At 63.0% G+C, this 16,873-nt stretch overlaps 3 protein-coding genes across 5 annotated transcripts; all 3 read right to left on the reverse strand.

Annotated features, from left to right (window-relative positions):
* Nucleotides 1–4,550: 4,550 nt before the first annotated feature.
* Nucleotides 4,551–11,008, reverse strand: BUD13 (BUD13 homolog). Its single transcript, XM_053963614.1, has 11 exons — nucleotides 10,217–11,008; nucleotides 9,948–10,038; nucleotides 9,567–9,651; nucleotides 9,371–9,422; nucleotides 8,047–8,945; nucleotides 7,687–7,781; nucleotides 7,417–7,525; nucleotides 6,877–7,015; nucleotides 6,431–6,612; nucleotides 6,024–6,105; nucleotides 4,551–5,733 (listed from the first exon to the last, which is right to left on the reverse strand). Exons 1-11 carry the CDS (start codon nucleotides 10,969–10,971, stop codon nucleotides 5,640–5,642), a joined length of 2,583 nt encoding a protein of 860 aa, XP_053819589.1. The 5' UTR covers nucleotides 10,972–11,008; the 3' UTR covers nucleotides 4,551–5,639.
* Nucleotides 11,009–11,054: 46 nt separating this feature from the next.
* Nucleotides 11,055–14,287, reverse strand: ZPR1 (ZPR1 zinc finger). 2 transcript variants are annotated; one of them, XM_053963628.1, is made up of 14 exons: nucleotides 14,097–14,285; nucleotides 13,643–13,804; nucleotides 13,446–13,536; nucleotides 13,296–13,366; nucleotides 13,011–13,097; nucleotides 12,812–12,934; nucleotides 12,689–12,742; nucleotides 12,536–12,602; nucleotides 12,297–12,367; nucleotides 12,024–12,113; nucleotides 11,818–11,928; nucleotides 11,633–11,719; nucleotides 11,473–11,538; nucleotides 11,055–11,307 (listed from the first exon to the last, which is right to left on the reverse strand). In XM_053963628.1, the coding sequence occupies exons 1-14, from the start codon at nucleotides 14,220–14,222 to the stop codon at nucleotides 11,173–11,175; spliced, it is 1,341 nt and encodes a 446-aa protein (XP_053819603.1). In that variant the 5' UTR covers nucleotides 14,223–14,285; the 3' UTR covers nucleotides 11,055–11,172. The 2 variants fall into 2 exon arrangements, with proteins under 2 accessions (XP_053819603.1, XP_053819602.1); XM_053963627.1 differs by having other exon boundaries at nucleotides 12,689–12,934; nucleotides 14,097–14,287.
* Nucleotides 14,286–16,721, reverse strand: APOA5 (apolipoprotein A5). 2 transcript variants are annotated; one of them, XM_053963616.1, is made up of 3 exons: nucleotides 15,911–16,721; nucleotides 15,477–15,796; nucleotides 14,286–15,327 (listed from the first exon to the last, which is right to left on the reverse strand). In XM_053963616.1, exons 1-3 carry the CDS (start codon nucleotides 16,142–16,144, stop codon nucleotides 14,325–14,327), a joined length of 1,557 nt encoding a protein of 518 aa, XP_053819591.1. In that variant the 5' UTR covers nucleotides 16,145–16,721; the 3' UTR covers nucleotides 14,286–14,324. The 2 variants fall into 2 exon arrangements, with proteins under 2 accessions (XP_053819591.1, XP_053819592.1); XM_053963617.1 differs by having other exon boundaries at nucleotides 15,477–15,677; nucleotides 15,911–15,981.
* Nucleotides 16,722–16,873: the final 152 nt, after the last annotated feature.

Here is a 16,873-nt window from a genome sequence, read left to right on the forward strand (position 1 = left end):
TGAAGGCACGGCCGGACCGCCCGGGGCTGGTGGCCGTGCCCAGAGCCCTGCTGGCCCGGCCAGGATGTGCCAGGGCAGCCACCCAAGGCTGCTCCGTCCCCGCTGCCGCCCACGGCACGGGTGAGCGGCGCAGGAGCTCACCTGCATCCCTTCCACCGGCCCAGAGGGGATGCGGTGTTCCCACATCCTCCCCTCCCGGCTGGGACCTCGCTCCGTGGAGCAGGGCTGGGCTTGGCCAAGGTCTGACACAGCTGCAGGAGAGAAAACAGCACGCACACACCCCGGAGTGTGGAGTAAACTCCCTCCTAATCCTCTAAGTGAACAACCTCCAGGCATAAAGCTCGCTGCGAGCCCAACAGGAGCGCAGCCGGGGGCCAGGGGCTGTCGGAGGATGAGGAGGGCTGGGCGTGAGCTGCAGCCAGGACCTCCAATTCCTGCTGCAGTGGGATCCCTGCGGCCAGCACTGCTCCCCAGGGCTCCCCGCGGTCCCCCAGCGGTGTCCTCATCCGAAGGGGGTCCCTGGGGGAGGTGGGCAGAGCCCCAGCTGCTGCAGCACTCGGAGCTGGGCCCCCTCTGCCTTCAGCCCTTCAGGAAGAAATCCATTAGCTGCTAATTACACACGGGCCAGAACACTGCCGGGTTATTACGGCTGTAAAGCACTCCACAATTATAATCTGGAATTCCTGCTGTAGGGTGTTTACTGGTGGAGCAACACCTGATTTACAGCAGGGCACCAGCCTGGCCTCAGCACCGGAGCTGCCCACAGGCAGAGGGTCCAGCACTGCCACAGCCCCGGAGCGGCCGAGGTCACCAGGGATGTGGCCACGGGCACCCCCGGAGTGGCCAAGGTCACCAGGGATGTGGCCACGGGCACCCCCGGAGTGGCCAAGGTCACCAGGGATGTGGCCACGGGCACCCTGGAGTGGCCAAGGTCACCAGGGATGTGGCCACGGGCACCCTGGAGTGGCCAAGGTCACCAGGGATGTGGCCACGGGCACCCCCGAGGTCACCAGGGATGTGGCCACGGGCACCCCCGAGGTCACCAGGGATGTGGCCACGGGCACCCCCGGAGCAGCTGAGCCCGTGGGCATCGCTCCTGCCAGCCCTGCAATCCCTGTCCCCACAGGCTCCGGGCACTGCCACCCTCACCTTGTGCCCCACGGAGCTGCGGCACCGGGCGGCCTTGGCTGATGAAGTTATAATTCCTGAACTTCCTCCAAAATGAATATGGATGCACATCTGCCTCCGCTTAGGTGTAACAAATTGGGAGAGTTTGTGTTAAATTACGCCGAAACTGTGTCCACTGCCAGCATCCCAACTATCCCAGGCATGGGGGCTGTGGCCTGGAGCTGCCAGGATATTCCATGGGCTGGAAGAATGAAATGCTGCAGAGTTTTAATTCTTCATTGATTTAGTGCACTGAGGGTCCTCTGCAGCCTCCTGCTCCTAGGGAGGACTTGCAGAGACCCCATTCCATGACGGGGACACGGTGCTGTCCCCAGGGCTGGCCGCAGGGACACTGAGGCACAGGACACTTCCGCACGCCGGGTGTGCAGCCGAGCGTGGCTGAGCCGTGAGCCCCATTACCCAGGGCCGTGCTCTAGCCGCCAGATAACGCATCTAAACCGTGTTTATTTCCATCCAGGCTGCTTCTCAATTTGATTATTTATCTCCCGTTTAGCCTCTGACAGATCAAAGGCTCGGCGGAGGGGAAGCGGAGCCGGGCCGCGCATGAAAATGAGCCTTGATACATAATTAATTAACATAAAACAGTTTCATTAGGAGACGGTGTTACATGGCTGTTTGTCTTAAAAATTTAAGCCGTGTAAAGAGCACGGGGGAAAGAAAACACACCTCCCTGCCAGCCCCTTTCCTGGTGCTGCCCATCCCAAGCTGGCTCCCAGGAGCTCCAGCATGGGGCCGGAGCGTGGCCCCCTCTCCCTGAATCCCGTGCAACTTCTCCTACCCTTGATTATTAATCTGTTTTTAATTCTATTAAGAGATAGCCAGGAGAAAGAGTATCAATTTTAGATTAACAAGGTTATTAGCACTTAATTATGTGAGGTGTCTTTGTAATTGAAAAGGAAAAGAGGAAGCGCCATAAATATCCCGGCCCCCGAGCTCCTGGGGGTTTGCGTGTGGCTCTTTATTCACGAGGCTGTGGAACCATAAATATTAAATATCTGGTGGAAAAAAAATTACAAGGCAGAGAGAGGATGCCCTCTGGATATTCCGGCGCCGAATGCTCTTGCATTTACAAATATTCATTAGCTGGGATCTGCAAAGTTATTTCCACCAAGACTCGGTGAAGGGGGAAGAGAGAGAGAGGTTATTGAAAAAAAAAAAATAGAGTCTAGAGTAAATATTATTAGTAATTTTTATCTCTGCGTGTCCCTAATTATTCCATAATTAGGGAAAGTGCACATATGCATATACAATCACTAACCTGCCAGTCTCAGGGATTCTCATTCCCAGCCCCGCTGTGGGATGGAGTCACCAGGGAAAACTCTGCTTCCCCAAAAAGCAGTGGGGGTGTCTGTGCCCGGGGGGAGCCCCACTGTGCCCCCACGCCCAGGTGCTCCGTGCTGGAAGCCCGGGATGATTCAGGAGCCGCCAGCTCTGCCGAGCACCCACGACCTGGAGCTGCTGCCGGTTAGAGAGACATTAAATGACAAATCTCAGGCTCTTTTTAATTAAAAAATAATAGAACTCAGCAGGAAACGGAGCAATAACACAACACTGCCAAAACCCACTTTGCTGGAGCAAAAAAAACAACAGCCAAGAGGCAGCTGGGGGGAGAAGCCACATCCACCTTTGTGGGGACAGGTGACACGAGAGGCAGGGGTGGTGGCCGAGGGTCCCCTCCCAGGAGCAGCCCCACTCCCGTGGGCACAGGGCTCCCGGGGACAGGCGGTGTCACACCCCACGAATTAAGCTCTTAATCTAAACTAAACACATTACCACGAGCTCATCAACAAAAATCTAATTACGCTGCGCCAGGCCAGGCTTAATTGCTCGTCCTTGACATGAGCGGTGCCCAGGAGCCAGGAGCCTGGGACTGGAATTATCCTGCTCCCTGGAAAAAGCATAAAAGGAAAACAGGGGGGAAAATACGTGCAATTAGTAGAGAAGCACCAGACAAATCAGCTGGTAATTGTTGGGGGGAGCTCCAGGGTCATTAGCAGCTGTGGGGAACACTGCTGGCATCCCCTGGCAGGCTCCAGAGGGACACACAGGCAGTGGCAGCAGCACAGGGACTCCAGAAAGTGGGAAATGGCTTAAACCCGGCTTTTCTCACAGTAAACACAAGCTGGAGCAGAATCCCAGCCTGGCCCGGCCTCCCCCAGGCACCCCTGGGCTCCTCGTTTGCTGCTCCCACTAATGAGGAAATCGGGATGCAGGAGGTGGCTGAGCCCCGCTGCCTCCCCCGCACGCTCCTCCCCGACTTATCACCAGTCACAGGATGTTTACAATAATTTTTAATTTGCGCAATTATTAATCATTTTTCTATCTGTCTCATTTGCATAATAATTACTCTGCTTGCTGTTTGCCATGACTGTGAATGACAGTGGTTTAAATTAAATTAAGATTTTAATATTCATTTTTTTTTGGGTTAAAGCTAATCAAAGTTGCTGCTCGATGCCAAGACCAGGGCTCTGCCCTTCCAGAGCCACTAATGAAGAGATCCAGCCCCGGTGTCACTGCTCCATCTCCATCACCCAGCTCATCCCACAGCATCCCACAGCGTTTTCCAATTGCTTTGCTGCCAGAACTGCTCAGACAGGGCCACAGCTGGGACAGGAGGTGTGGGATGCAGAACGAGGGCACAGGGACAAACCCAGCTCCCTTCTCCCCAGGCAGCACACGGGGATGGGATCAGGGAGGGAGGTGTTCATCACGGGAGCCCCCCCTTTCCTCACAGATATCTCTTAAAAATAAAGGATCTGGTAGCAAACAAGTAACAGATGCATAAATCCAGCATTGTGATGAATGAGGGGGTCCCCAGGGTAGTACCTCTAAAATTTTAAAACCCCAGCCTTCAAAATCAGCTGCAAGGGCAGAACCTGATGCCATTTTCAGGTCCTAAGCACATTTTGTTTAGTACCAGCATTTAAAAGTGCTTTGCCTCCTTAAGAGCAGCTTACAGTCCCAGGAGTGACACGAGCCAGCTGCTGGCATCTGCGGCTCTGCAAGAGCAGCCACTGTCACCAAGCAGGTGAGGAAGGCAGCAGCATCCAGCTCTGCTCACGAGGGCGAATCCAATCATTCCACAGCAGGTTCTTTACATCTCCAGCAGCACTCAGATTAAGTGAGAGCAAAAACGAATGTGTCAAGTGGAACTGCACTTGTGGAGGCTGCAGCTGCCTCAGGTTACAGGGGGAAATGAAACACGGCCTTGGTGACAGAAGGGGGGAGCACAGCTGGGAGCACCTGCCTGGAAATGTGCTGCCACCTCACGCCACCACCCCCTGCTCCCAAACCATCTCCCTGCCCAGCAGGTGCAACAGGGCTGGGAATGGTTCAGCCACCTTGGAAAACCCACCACAGAATCGAGTAAAAAAAGAAAGGTTTTATTTACAGGTGAACACACCAATTCCAGGGTCGCTGCAAATGTGACACAGGGATGAAAAACAGGGAAGTCCCAAGAGTCTGGCACTCCAGAGCAGACTGTGCTGCTGTCCCTCCCACCCACGGCCCTCCCAGTGCTGGAGAATCCCTGAAAAGAGCGATCCTGCCCTGCCCCTGCCCGCTGCTGCAGCCCCGGCATCTCCATGGAAACTGCTGCCTGCATTTCATCCCTGCTCCCCGGGACCTCAGCAAGAACAACTGCATTTATTTCCACAAGTGCTTTTTCTGGCACACAGGGGATTAAGGGAAGCTCTGCCCGGCCTCCAGCTCTGAGACTGACAAATCTGACCACAGGAGAAGGGTTGTTACACCTCCCACCGGAGCGAGCCAAGTGCCGAGATCAGCCCCAAATCCAGAGGGGTCTGGGGGGGACCAGCTGCTCCAAACTAGGAGAGAAGCAATTCCAGGCCTTAAGTCCTAATTCTCCACACATTTACTTCCACTAGAAACAGAGCCCTGAAGAATTGCTGAGGCTCCTGAAGATCTTGCTGCCCAGTGCAGCACTGCAGGTCGCTCCTCCTGTGCCAGAGCATTCCCTGCTCAGTTTCTTGTTTGGACAAAGTCAGGAGAAGCCGAGTTTGAACTTTCCTGCACGTTGGTGACTCTGGGATCAACGTGGCAAAATAACTGCATAAGCTTGACAAAAGTTCAGAAGTTCCACTTAACCTGAGTTCTGGAGCAGACTGACCAACTGCATGAGGGTAGCTAGCCCAAGCCCAAGCGTTCAGCAGATTTTCACCTGAGATTTAGGACACCTGAAGTCTTAGGAACTGCCCTCAGAGGTCAAAGCATTTGGTGTAGAACAGAAGTTTGTTAGAAAACAAACAAGAAAGCGGCGTCCTCCCCAGAGAGCTGGAGGCTCTGGCTGCTGGGAAAAGCCAGCCTTGCCTCTCGGATGATGGTCCAGTGGGCTGCTGAATCCGAGCACGGGGCTTGCTCCAGGGAGGACAGGCCATTCCTCGGGGCTCTGGCAGAGGGTGCTGCCTGTGGGGCACTGCAGGAGCTCTGCCCTACATGTCCTCCACGCTCCACTTGTAGGCGAGCTCCTGCACTGCCTTCTTGTTGGCAATGCGGGCGAAGCGCTGCTGCTCGAAGCCGTTGGACCTGCAAAGGGACACCCAGGTGACAAGGGCTGCTGGGCACGAGCTCTTCTGACCACTGCAACTTTTCCACTAATTTACTCTGGCTCGGTTTCCACCTGGACCTGTGGTTACTAAGAGCTAATGCCTCCGAAGTTCCTCACCTCCCTTGTCCCATCACCCATTTGTAACTGAGCCCACCCAACCTCCAGCTGCCAACACCCTCACTCATCCCATTACTGGCAACCTTTACACTGGCAACTCCCTGAAGCAGAACTCCTTTATTTTTACTGTTATTCCAACAGGAACAAGTACCTGTCCACGCCGTCCCAGCGATGCCCGGGCCAGATGTTAAACCTGTTGAGTGGAGGTGCTGGTCCCTTGTACCTGGGTTTTTCTGGAACACAAAGAGCAGAAGAGCTGTTTTCAGCACAGCCAGGTGGTCACATCCTCACCCACCCAGGAGGTGCCTGCAGGTGGGCACAGGTAGAGAGCACAGGCTCCTGACAGCCAGCTGCAGCTCCCCAAGGCTCACTGTGACAAACTGCTGAGTTCTCAGTCAGCAGGACCTGCTCTCCCAGCTAACAACTCATGGAACTGTCACTGGTAACAAGCCACTAACTCCAGAGAGCCCAGAAGCCCCCCTTGGCTATTTACTGAACAGCAGCTGCATCTCTGCACTGCTGACAGCTTAAATACACGGGTGTGTTCCAGAGGCAAACCTTTCTCCTTGTTCTCCTTGGCCTTCCTCTTCTTGATGAGAGCGGCCATGGGGTCTCCTTCCCTCTCCTGTTCCCTCAGCATTCGATCCAGGTCCTGGTCATCGATGTACCGGGCCAAGGGCTTCTGCATCTCCTTGACTGCATCCTCCACGTTCTGCTGCTGCTGCCTCTCCTGCGCCAGCCTGGAAAACACACAGTGTCACCCAGAGCCCAGCCATCACTCCTTGGGACTCGTTCAGTTTGCAGGGTGGGGCACGCCCCTCCACTCCCACTGCCTGTGCAGCATTCCCACAGCACCTCCAGCGAGGGAAGGCATTTTCAGACACGGGCTGGTCCCAGGCCCAACCTCAGAGCGCAGGGAAACGCAACACCAGTCTGGCAGCAGATCCAAACTAACACCAGGAGATGGGAGGCCCAAGGGCCGTGCTGAGAAGTCCCTCACTCACCCTTTTCCCCACTTGGCATATTGCTCTTCTCTCTTGGCCTCTGCCTCAGCCTTCAGCCTCTGCTCCAGCTGCTCCTGGGCCAGGTTCCTCTTGCGGCCGGACTTGTCTCGGAACACGGTCTGAGCGTTCCGGGATTCCTCTGGCAGGGACAGATGCCTCAAGTCACAATTTTGGAACATTTTATCACCTCCAGACAATTCAATGACTTTAACTGTGACTTTTGCTTGTCCTAATGTCCCAAAGAGCCTGTCACCCAAAGCCAGGCAGGATCTCAGCTCGTGCTGATTTCCCTGCTGCCCCACACAGACCCCGAGCTCTCATTATCCATCAGCTCCTTCAGACTTGCAGAGGAAAAGCATTTCACACTCCCTGTGACTTCCCTGGCACTGCTCTGAAATCCCCATGGGAACAGTGACCCTGGCCAAGGCTTCCAGCAGCATGTCCAGCTGCAGCTCCACAGGGATGCTCCCCACCAGCATGCCAGAGCCTGGGAGGGCAGAGGAGGGGAGCTGGGGCTCGGGCTGTGTTCCACACTCCCACCTTCCAGGTGCCTGGTGCTCCTGTCGTGCTTGCGGAGCTCCTGCTTCTCCCTCTGCAGCACATCGGCCGACACCAGGCCAGCTCTGCCCCCGGATGCCATCGTGCTGGCCTGCAGAGCACACAAACCCCGGGCTTACAGCTGCCCGAGAGAGGGGCAGCCAGAACCAGGGGTGACCCCAGCCACAGGGACAGCCCTGTCAGAGCCAAGAACTTCCCCAGTTTGTCAATCGCTGGGCTTCCACAGCTGGAAGGGAAAGAGACAACCTTTACCTTCTTGGGAGAGCCCTTGGCATCCTGGCGACGCGGGGAGTGCCCCGGGGGGCTCCGTGACCTGTGCTGGTCCTTCTGGGCGGGCGGGGTCCGTCCTGGAGCACACAAATCCCAGTGAGGCTTTGCCGATTCCCCCAAGAGGCTCGCGCTCGGGGCGTCGCTGTGCACGCAGCCCAGGCACTGCAGGCTGGCTGAGCTCTCACCCAGCTGTGCCCACAGGGACACACCCCTGCCAGCTGTGCCAGCTGTGCCAGCTGTGCCAGCTGTGCCAGCAGAGCAGCAGCCCACAGCACTCACCTGTGGCAGCGTGGATCCCAGGGGGGTCCCCAGGACACGGGGGACACAGCGTGTGACACTCACCTTTCGTTTGGCTCTTCTTCCCACTCGGGGACCCCGGCTTCTCTCTCCGAGGTGACAAATCCTGACGCTGTCTCCTGGGAGGGGACAGATCTGGGGTGTCGTGACGCTGTCTCCGGGGAGGGGACAGATCTGGGGTGTCGTGACGCTGTCTCCGGGGAGGTGACATGTCAGGGGTGTCGTGACGCTGTCTCCTGGGAGGGGATGGGTCAGGGGTGTTGTGACGCTGCCGCCGCCGGGGAGGTGACAGATCTGGGGTGCCAGGCCGTCGTCTCCTGGGAGGTGACAAGTCTGGGGTGTCGTGACGCTGTCGCCTGGGAGGTGAGGGGTCGGGGGTATCGTGACGCTGCCGCCGCCGGGGAGGGCACAGATCTGGGGAATCACGACGCTGCCTTTTGGGAGGTGACAGATCTGGTGTGTCATGACGTTGTCTCCTGGGAGGTGACAGATCTGGGGTGTCGTGACGCTGTCTCCGGGGAGGTGACATGTCAGGGGTGTCGTGACGCTGTCTCCTGGGAGGTGACATGTCAGGGGTGTCGTGACGCTGTCTCCTGGGAGGTGACAGATCTGGGGTGTCGTGACGTTGTCTCCTGGGAGGGGACATGTCAGGGGTGTCGTGACGTTGTCTCCTGGAAGGTGACATGTCAGGGGTATCGTGACGTTGTCTCCTGGAAGGTGACATGTCAGGGGTATCGTGACGCTGTCTCCTGGGAGGTGACAGATCTGGCGTGTCGTGACGTTGTCTCCGGGGAGGTGACACGTCTGGCGTGTCGTGACGCTGTCTCCTGGGAGGTGACACGTCTGGCGTGTCGTGACGCCGCCGTCTCGGAGGACTGAGCTCCAAGGAGCCGTTGTGTTCCCCGGCCGGGCCCGAGGCCTCTGGGGAGCCGTGGCGCCGCCGCCTGCGAGGGCAGAGGAGGTGACAGTGAGCTCGCTCGGTGTTTGCTTTGTCTGCACACAAAGCAGGAGCGCGGCGCTGGGAACAGCTCGTCAACGTGGATTCCCCAGGATGCCGCAGCCCTGAGCCCCAGCCCGCCCAGAGCAGATCCCAGAAACCCTCCGAGGCAGCCTGCATCCCAGCAGAGCTGCAGTGGCCAAGTCCCCACCGCCACCATCCTTCACAGGGACAGGGACCGTGCCCCCGTCCCTCCCTGGCAGCGTCACAAACACCCAGAGCTGCCAGCCCCCCGGCCCAGGCAGGGCTTATCCAGCAGGGAAAAGCATCCAGAAGTGCCCACGTTTCCCAGCCAAGCGCCTGGAAAGCGCAGACCCAGAGAGACAAAGGCAGAGCAGCAGAGAGCAGAATTCCTGCTTGGAGCCCCCGTACCTCGTGGCAGACTTGGCAGGTCCCGAAATATCCGAACTCTGCGAGTCCTCATCTGAAGGAAAACAATTGCAATCACCATTACCAGGGCTCTGCACAGCTCAGCAGCCCCCCAGCACCTCCAGGATTATTTTTAACTTGCACCGTTGCTTGCAGAAGCCAGGCATTAGGGAGAGAGGATGGAAGGGGCTGCCCTCACCTCCTAGGAGCTTCCATTTGGAGTTTGTTCGGAATTCCTCCATGAGCTTCACCTCCTCGGGGCGCTCATCGATGAACTCTGCCACCTGCAAAGAGCCAGCGAACACCAGGGGCTCAGCAAAAGGCACAATTCCCACTCCTTACACCAGCACCAGCAACCCCAGTGCCTCTGCCTGGCTCCAGCAGCCGCTCTGCAGCACACAGCCCCCGTGCTGGCCCACCAAGAAGGGGCTGCTGTGATCCGCAGGGAGCTCACTCCTTCTTCCCGAGCTCCCACCCGTGCCCGAGGCAGAGCACCACCCCACGGGGCAGGCAGAGGCGCTGTAGCGAGTTCTTCCCAAAGGCAGACGCGGAAGAGCAGAGTGAGGGGGACTCCGCTCACCACAGGCATGTCCCCTTCGTCCTCCTCCTCCTCCTTCTCCGGGGCGGCGGCGATGCTGCTCCAGCTCACATCGTCATCCACGATCCGCATCCTGGCAGCGGGGAGAGGCCGTCAGGACGCGTCGGGAACGGGGGGATGTGCGGCGGGGCAGCCGCGGGGCTCGGAGGGAGGATTGCAGAGGGGATTTCGGGCCGGCGCGCTCGGGGCGGTCCCCACGCCCGGGCAGCGCACAGGGTGGCGCCTGCCGCCCCCCTTCCCCCGGGACTCACCCGCCTCTGGCGGTGCCGCCCGGCGGCTTCTTCTTGCGGCGGCGGCGGCGGGGCTGGGCGGGCTCGGCGGGGCCGCTCAGGTACCGCCGCAGGTACTCGGCCTTCGACACCCCCGGCGCCGCCATCGCGCTCTGACGCACAACTCCTGCGCCGGCAGGAAGGGGCGGGGCCTGGGCGTGGCGGGTATGGGAGATGGGCGTGGTCTCTACCATAGATGGAGTTGCAGCGGGATGGGCGTGGCCAAGGCGCGGAGAGGCCATAAAAGGAGCAGAGGGCGGGGTTATAGGCGTGGCCAAACTGCAGGCAATGCCATAAATGGAGCAGAGGGCAGGGCTATAGGCGTGGCCAATTAGGCAATGCCATAAATGGAGCAAAATGCAGGGATAGGGGTGTGGCCAAACATCAGGCAATGCCATAAATGGAGCAGAGGGCGGGGCTATAGCAGTGGCCAAATGGCAGGAAATTCCATAAATTGAGCAAAGGGCGGGGCTATAGGCGTGGCCAATCAGGCAATGCCATAAATGGAGCAAAATGCAGGGATAGGGGTGTGGCCAAACGTCAGAAAATGCCATAAATGGAGCAGAGGGCGGGGCTATAGCAGTGGCCGAATGGCAGGAAATGCCATAAATGGAGCAGAGGGCAGGGCTAAAGGAGTGGCCAAACAGCAGGCAATGCCATAAATGGAGCTGTGGGTGGTGCCATGGGCGTGGCCAGGTGACAACCGAGGCCATAGATGGAGCTGTGGGTGGGGCCATGGGCGTGGCCAGGTGACAATCAAGGCCATAGTGGGGCCCGCTATGTCGGTGCACGAGCAGCAGCAGCGGGACACGACACCACGAGCATTCTCCATCAGCTTTATTGGGGAGCCGCTCCCCAGGCCAGGAGGGGCCGGGGAGCCCTGGCCCCACAGCCGCGCTGGTCCCTGGGGCAGCTGGGGAAGGGGGGCTGGCCCGGCTCTACCGGCCCGGGGCCGGCTCCGGCCCGTAGCCCTCTGTTTTCATGTCGTTCAGCCCCAGCTCTTCGTTCTGCTCGAAGGAGCGCTCGTAGCGCTGCACGTGCAGCTCCGGGTCCTCCTCCGGGGCGTACACGTTCTGTGGGACACGGGCACGGCTCCTGCACTCCCCTCTGCCCGCGGGCTCGGCCACCCGCAGCGCCAGCAGCGCTTCCTGCTGCTGCCCAGAGCTCCAGTGGGAACCCCACGGAAATAAACCCCCCAACCTGCCCAGGGAGCCCGGCCCGAGGGCCCGGGGCTGTACCTGAAGGTAACTGTTGCCTGCAGGGTCATCCATGATGAAGTGAGCCTGGGCCTTGCCCTCTATGATCTGCAGGAATAGAGCACGTCCCATTGAGGCTCTTCCCAATCCCTCAGCGCTGCTGGCACCAGGGCAGAGCACGGAAAATCCAGAGAAAACTCACGTCCTGCAGCCTCCCGATGAACTCCTGCAGCTTCCCTGTCCTGCTGGGCGTGGAGCTGTCCCCCAGCGTGAAGGGGTTCTTCTCCACCTGCAAGGGCAGGTGAGGCAGCTGTGAGGCAGCCAGCCCCGCCCCCAGCAGGGACAGGGAGGGGGCTGAGCCCCCCAGGCCAGCCCGGGAGCGCTCACCAGCTCACGGATGTCCTTCAGCAGCCCCTCCAGCGTGGTGAACTTCCCCCCCAGCGCCCCCATGCCCAGCTCGAACTCCAGCTCGGGGATCTCCACGCTGCACGTCTCTGACTGCAAAGGCGAGCCCCCCGTGAGCCCACGCGGGGAGGGGAGGGTCCCCCGGGCCCCCCACAGGAGGACGGGGCGGGTTATCCCTGGCACTGCACCTTCAGGATGTCCCTGGTCATGTCGGAAGGGTCCGTAATCCTGAGGGTGATCCTGGTGCCTTGCGGCTCGATGGCTCCTCCAGACTTCACCTGCAGGGAGCCCCTGCAGTGAGCTCACAGCCCGGGCCTCCACAGGGCTCCTCCCAGCAGCCCGGAGGCCACTCCAAACCCGGGACAGTGGCCTCACCTCCCGGCACAGAGCACCTCCCCTGGGAGCAGAGCTGGGGGGACCAAGGCACAGAACAGCACTCCCTGCCCCACTGCCCTCCTCACCTCGTTGGTCCTGTGCCCACAGGAGTCACAGTTGGTGGCCATGATAATCACTTCCTTGAAGTGTGGGATCTCTGGGGCGGGGAGTCAAGGGAAACATCAAAGCAGCAGCAGCCGGGGGACGGCAGGACCCCAGCGGGGCGTTGTGAGCAGCCCTGAGACAGCTCTGCCCCGCCGGGCCCCACCCGAGAGCTGCTGCAGGCCCGTGGTGCAGCAGGCAGAGCCCAGGCCCCCAAGGATACGCACTAACTTCATGTTGGTGCTGGCCGGGGCGTTGCACTCGGGGCAGTTGGTGTTGAACTGCAGCACCTGGAGGAGGGAAGGGGCAGCCACAGCGTCCCAGGAGCCCAGGGCAGCCTGGCCCGGGGCTCCCCGAGCTCTGCAGCAGCACCCACCTCGTCCCTCAGGTCCTCGGCGGCGTCCGGCGGCCTGGCCTCGCCCTCCTCTCCCTGCAAGGGCGGCGTGAGCTCCTGCTCCCTGCTCCGGGGGCCCCGGGGAGCGGGGGCTGCCCCGCTCACCTCCAGGCCCAGCAGGGCACACTGCTGGGGGCTCCTCCTGTAGTGAGCGACCACCAGGGCCTCGTCCCTCTGCGGCGCCCGCGGGTTCTCCACAAAGCTGTTCCCGGAGGGGTCATCCAGGACCTGCAGGACAAGGGGGGCTGAGGGAGCCGTCCTGCAGCCCCCAGCCAGCCAGGGCTGCCCTTCTGTGAGCACTCACAAAGGTGAAGGGGGAATTGACTTCCTTCAGCTGCCTCAGTTTACCAATGAACTCGTCTATTTTCCTCGCCACCTCTTTGTCCGTCGCCTGGAAGAGGACACGGAATCACAGAATCCCCCCCAAGGTGGGGTTCAGCTGCTGCAGGGGCAGCCCAGAGCTGCCAACGTGGCACAGAGCAGGGCCCCAGTGCCCTCCCCAGCAGCCCCGTGTGGCTCCAGCGGGCGGGGGACGGACGTGCCAAGCGTTTCCCAGCCCCGAGGAGTTTCCCCCCTCGCAGCCCCTTACCCTGCGGGCGGGCTGGTCCTGCTCCAGGCCTGCCACAGCTCTGTCAATGATGCCCTCGATGGTGGTGAGCACTGGGCGAGGCGAGACACGGAGGTGAGGACAGATCCCGGGGCGCCCGGGGGCCCCCCAGGAGCCGCTCCCTCCACCCACCTCCCTTCTGGCTGAAGGCAGGGATCTCAAAGTCCAGCTCCGGAATTCGGGCCGAGGCACACTCGGTCTTCACCACCTCCCTGTTCATGTCCTGCGGGGACACCGAGGCAGGGAGCAGCCTGAGGATGCCCGGGGCGCAGGGGGGATCACAGCCGGGGCTGCCCCAGGGGGGGCACAGGGCGGGGGGCGCTGCCCACCTGGCGGGAGCTGACGGCCAGGGTGTAGCGCACGCCCTGCTCCTGGATCCTGCCCGCCGCCTGGATCTCCGTGTTGGACCAGGAGCAGCTGGAGCACGAGAAGGAGCTGACGATGATCTCTTTGAAGAAGGGGATCCTGGTGAGCAGGAGCCGCGTCACTCCCTGCGGCAGCGAGGGGAACCCGAGTCACGGCCCGGGGCCCTGACAGCGCCTCCGGCGCGGGCAGCTCCCTGCCCCCAAACCCCCCCCTCAGCCCCGGAGCTCCTGGAACCGCAGCTGCGGCCCCCCCTTCCTCGCTCCTGCCCCACCGCCCCCACGGGCCCTGGGGACCCCTGAGCCCGGCCCCCACAGCCGTGCGCCCCCCGAGCCGCACGGAGCCCTGCGCCCGCCTTGGCCCCGCACGGCCCCCGGTCCCCGCAGGCCGGCGCTGCCCGGCCCCCCCGGGGCCCCTCACGTTGCGGAAGCAATTCATGCACAGCGACTCGATCTCTGCCGGCTGCTGCTCGCCGTCCTCGGCGCTGAGGGGCCGGAACAGGGCCCCGCCGGGCCCGGCCGCCTCCACGGCCCCCAGCGCCGACATGATGGCGGCGCGGCGCGGTGGCGGCGCGGGGCGATGACGCGAAGGTCACGTGGCTCGGGCGGATCATGTGACGCGCCGCGATGGCGGCGCCTTTATTCGCGTTCAGCCCCGGAGCCGCGCCGGGCCCTGCCCGGGGCCTTCCCCGCGATCCTCCCCGGGGCCCTGCCCGCCGCCCTCCCCGGGGCCCTGCCCGCCGCCCTCCCCGCCCCGCTCGCTCAGGCTCAGCGCCAGGTCCCGCCACAGCGCGTCCAGCCGGGCGCGCAGGTCCTCCACGGGCGGCGGCGGCGCGTCCAGCGGCTCCTCGGGCGGCTCCGGGCGGGCGCTGAGCTTCAGCCGCATCTCCTCCGTCTCCCGGTCCAGCGCCCGGGTGAAGGCCTGGATCTGCGCGTACGTCTCCCGCCGGAACTCCTCCACGCGCCGCTGCACCTCCCGCGCCAGCGCCTCCCGGGAGCGGCCCGGGGGCGGCGCGGGCCCCCCGAGGCTGCCGGGGTACGGGCTCAGCTTCGCCTTCAGCTGCTCCAGGTTCTTCTGGATCTGCTGGTGCAGGTCCCGCGCGTTGCGGGTCAGCTTGGCGGACAGCTCCTGGATGTGCCGGTTGAGCCGCTCGGGGCTGGCGCGGGCGTGCGGGGCCACGCTGCGGTGCAGCTCCTCCACGTTGCGGTGGATCTCGGTCAGCAGCCGCTCCGCGTACGGCTGGAAGATGTCCTTCACCTGCTCCGTGTGCAAGGCGATCTTGTCGGCGTAGTGAGCCGCGAAGCGCTGCAGCTCGTCGGCGCCGTCCAGGAGCTGCGCCGCCACCTCCCGGCTGGGCACCAGGTGCCGCCGCAGCTCCCGGGCCCGCAGCGACACCTGCTCCAGGAGCTCCTCCGTGAGCGGCTGCAGCTGCTGCCGGAGCTCGTCCAGCTGCTTCCCGACCTGCCGGTGCGCCTCGTCCACGTACGGGGACAGCTGCAGGCGGAGGCCGTCGAGCTCCCTGCGGATGGCCTTGCGCAGGCTGGCCGAGTCCTCGTAGAGCCGGGGCCGCGGGCCCCTGCCCAGCGGCGACAGCTTCTCCAGGAAGCCCCCCACGTAGCTGACCCCGTCCCGAATGCTTTCCTTCGCGTTCCTGCACGACACGGTCCCCGAGTGGCCGCGGCCCCTCCGTGCCCCGCGCCCCCCGATGAACGCCGCCAGCCCCGCGGGGCGGGCCCTGCTGCCCCCGGCCAGGGAAGAGCCGGCCCGGCCCGGCCGAGGGGACCCGCGGGCGGCACTCACGTCATGTCCCTGCCCAGCTTGCTCCGGCCGCGCTCCAGGCTGTCCTTGCCCCCCGTCAGCTGGCTCAGGTACTCCCAGAGCCCGCCCTGCGCCGCCTTGGCCGGGGACACTGCGGGCGGGAGCGCGGCTTGTGCTGCTGCCCGGCCGGAGCCGCCGGCCAGCAGCGAGAGGAGCAGCGCAGCCTTCAGCAGCATGGTCGGGCTGCGGGAGAGTGGAGAGGAGCCGTCCGAGTGCTCTCGGCGGGGCGGTGCCTGCGCTGCTCCCCGCGAGGACCTCGCCCCCGGGGTCCCCTTTGACACCCGCAGCTCCCCTAAGAGCACCTGGGGGCCCCCGAAACAAACACCTGGGCTCCCCCGCAGCCCTGCTGCCGTGCGCCTGGGGTCACACCGCGTTCCTCCGGGCCGCAGTTAAAGCCCCCCCTCCCCGCCCCTCACCTGGCTCCGCTCGCCTCCCGTGTCCCTCCCGGCCGGAGGCGGCCGCTGGCCGCCCTTATATCGGCTCGGGGGGGCGGCCGAGGAGCGGCGATAAGGCGGCTCTGGTACGGGAAGGCTTTTTTGGACCTCACTCCGTGTAAACACAACGTGGAGGTCCGGGGAGGTGACCTGGGGGCCGGTCAATGATCCCCGCTGCCCCCCGGGCTCGGGGGACGGCGCTGGCCCGCCGCCCATCTCCGCATCCCGGAGGGAAGGGGGACGGGGACAGCGCTGCAGCTCCTGTGGGGACGGAAAGGGAGCCCGGAGCCCCGCGGTGGGTGCGGGAGGGCGAGCCCGGCTGCGGCTGTGCGGGTCGGGCTCCCACCTTCCCGTGCCGTGGCTGCGCTCCCGCGGGACGCGCCGCCCGCCGCGCTTGTGCCCTTTCCTTTGCGCCTCGGTTCTTCCCGGGGATAAACCCGGGCCCGCCGCGGTGCGGGCGAAGTCCAGCGCTGCCGGGGTGAAACGCCGAGCGAAGGCCAGCGCTGCTCCGGCACCAAAGTCCGCGCGGCTCCCTCGCCCGGGCCGAAACGTGAGGTCGCTCCAGGCAGCGCTGGCCGAGCCGAGCCTCGTCCCGCCTCTGTCCCTTTCCCCCTCGCTGCCCGCGGAGCTCCCTCGCTGCCCGCGGAGCTCCCTCGCTGCCCGGGCCCCGCCGCGCTGCGCGGACGAGGCGTCTGTCACCCACCCGCGGATCCCCGCCCCGCCTGGCAGCTGCTGCCCGGCCGCGGGGGCGATGTTTGGCCGCTCCCCGGGGCTCTGCCCCTCTGCGGCCACCGGGGTGCCCCCAGCCGTGATGAGGGGACAGCGCGGCCCCGCGCCTGTGCTGGCCCATGGGCTCGCCTGGCTGCCACCATCGCCAGCCACCGCAGAGACCTCCCCCCCACCTGACCCCACCTCTGCTCGCTCGCCCTGATGCCCCAGAGCCCG

Source organism: Vidua chalybeata, chromosome 23 (genome assembly GCF_026979565.1).
Source record: "Vidua chalybeata isolate OUT-0048 chromosome 23, bVidCha1 merged haplotype, whole genome shotgun sequence".
Taxonomy (NCBI): domain Eukaryota; kingdom Metazoa; phylum Chordata; class Aves; order Passeriformes; family Viduidae; genus Vidua; species Vidua chalybeata.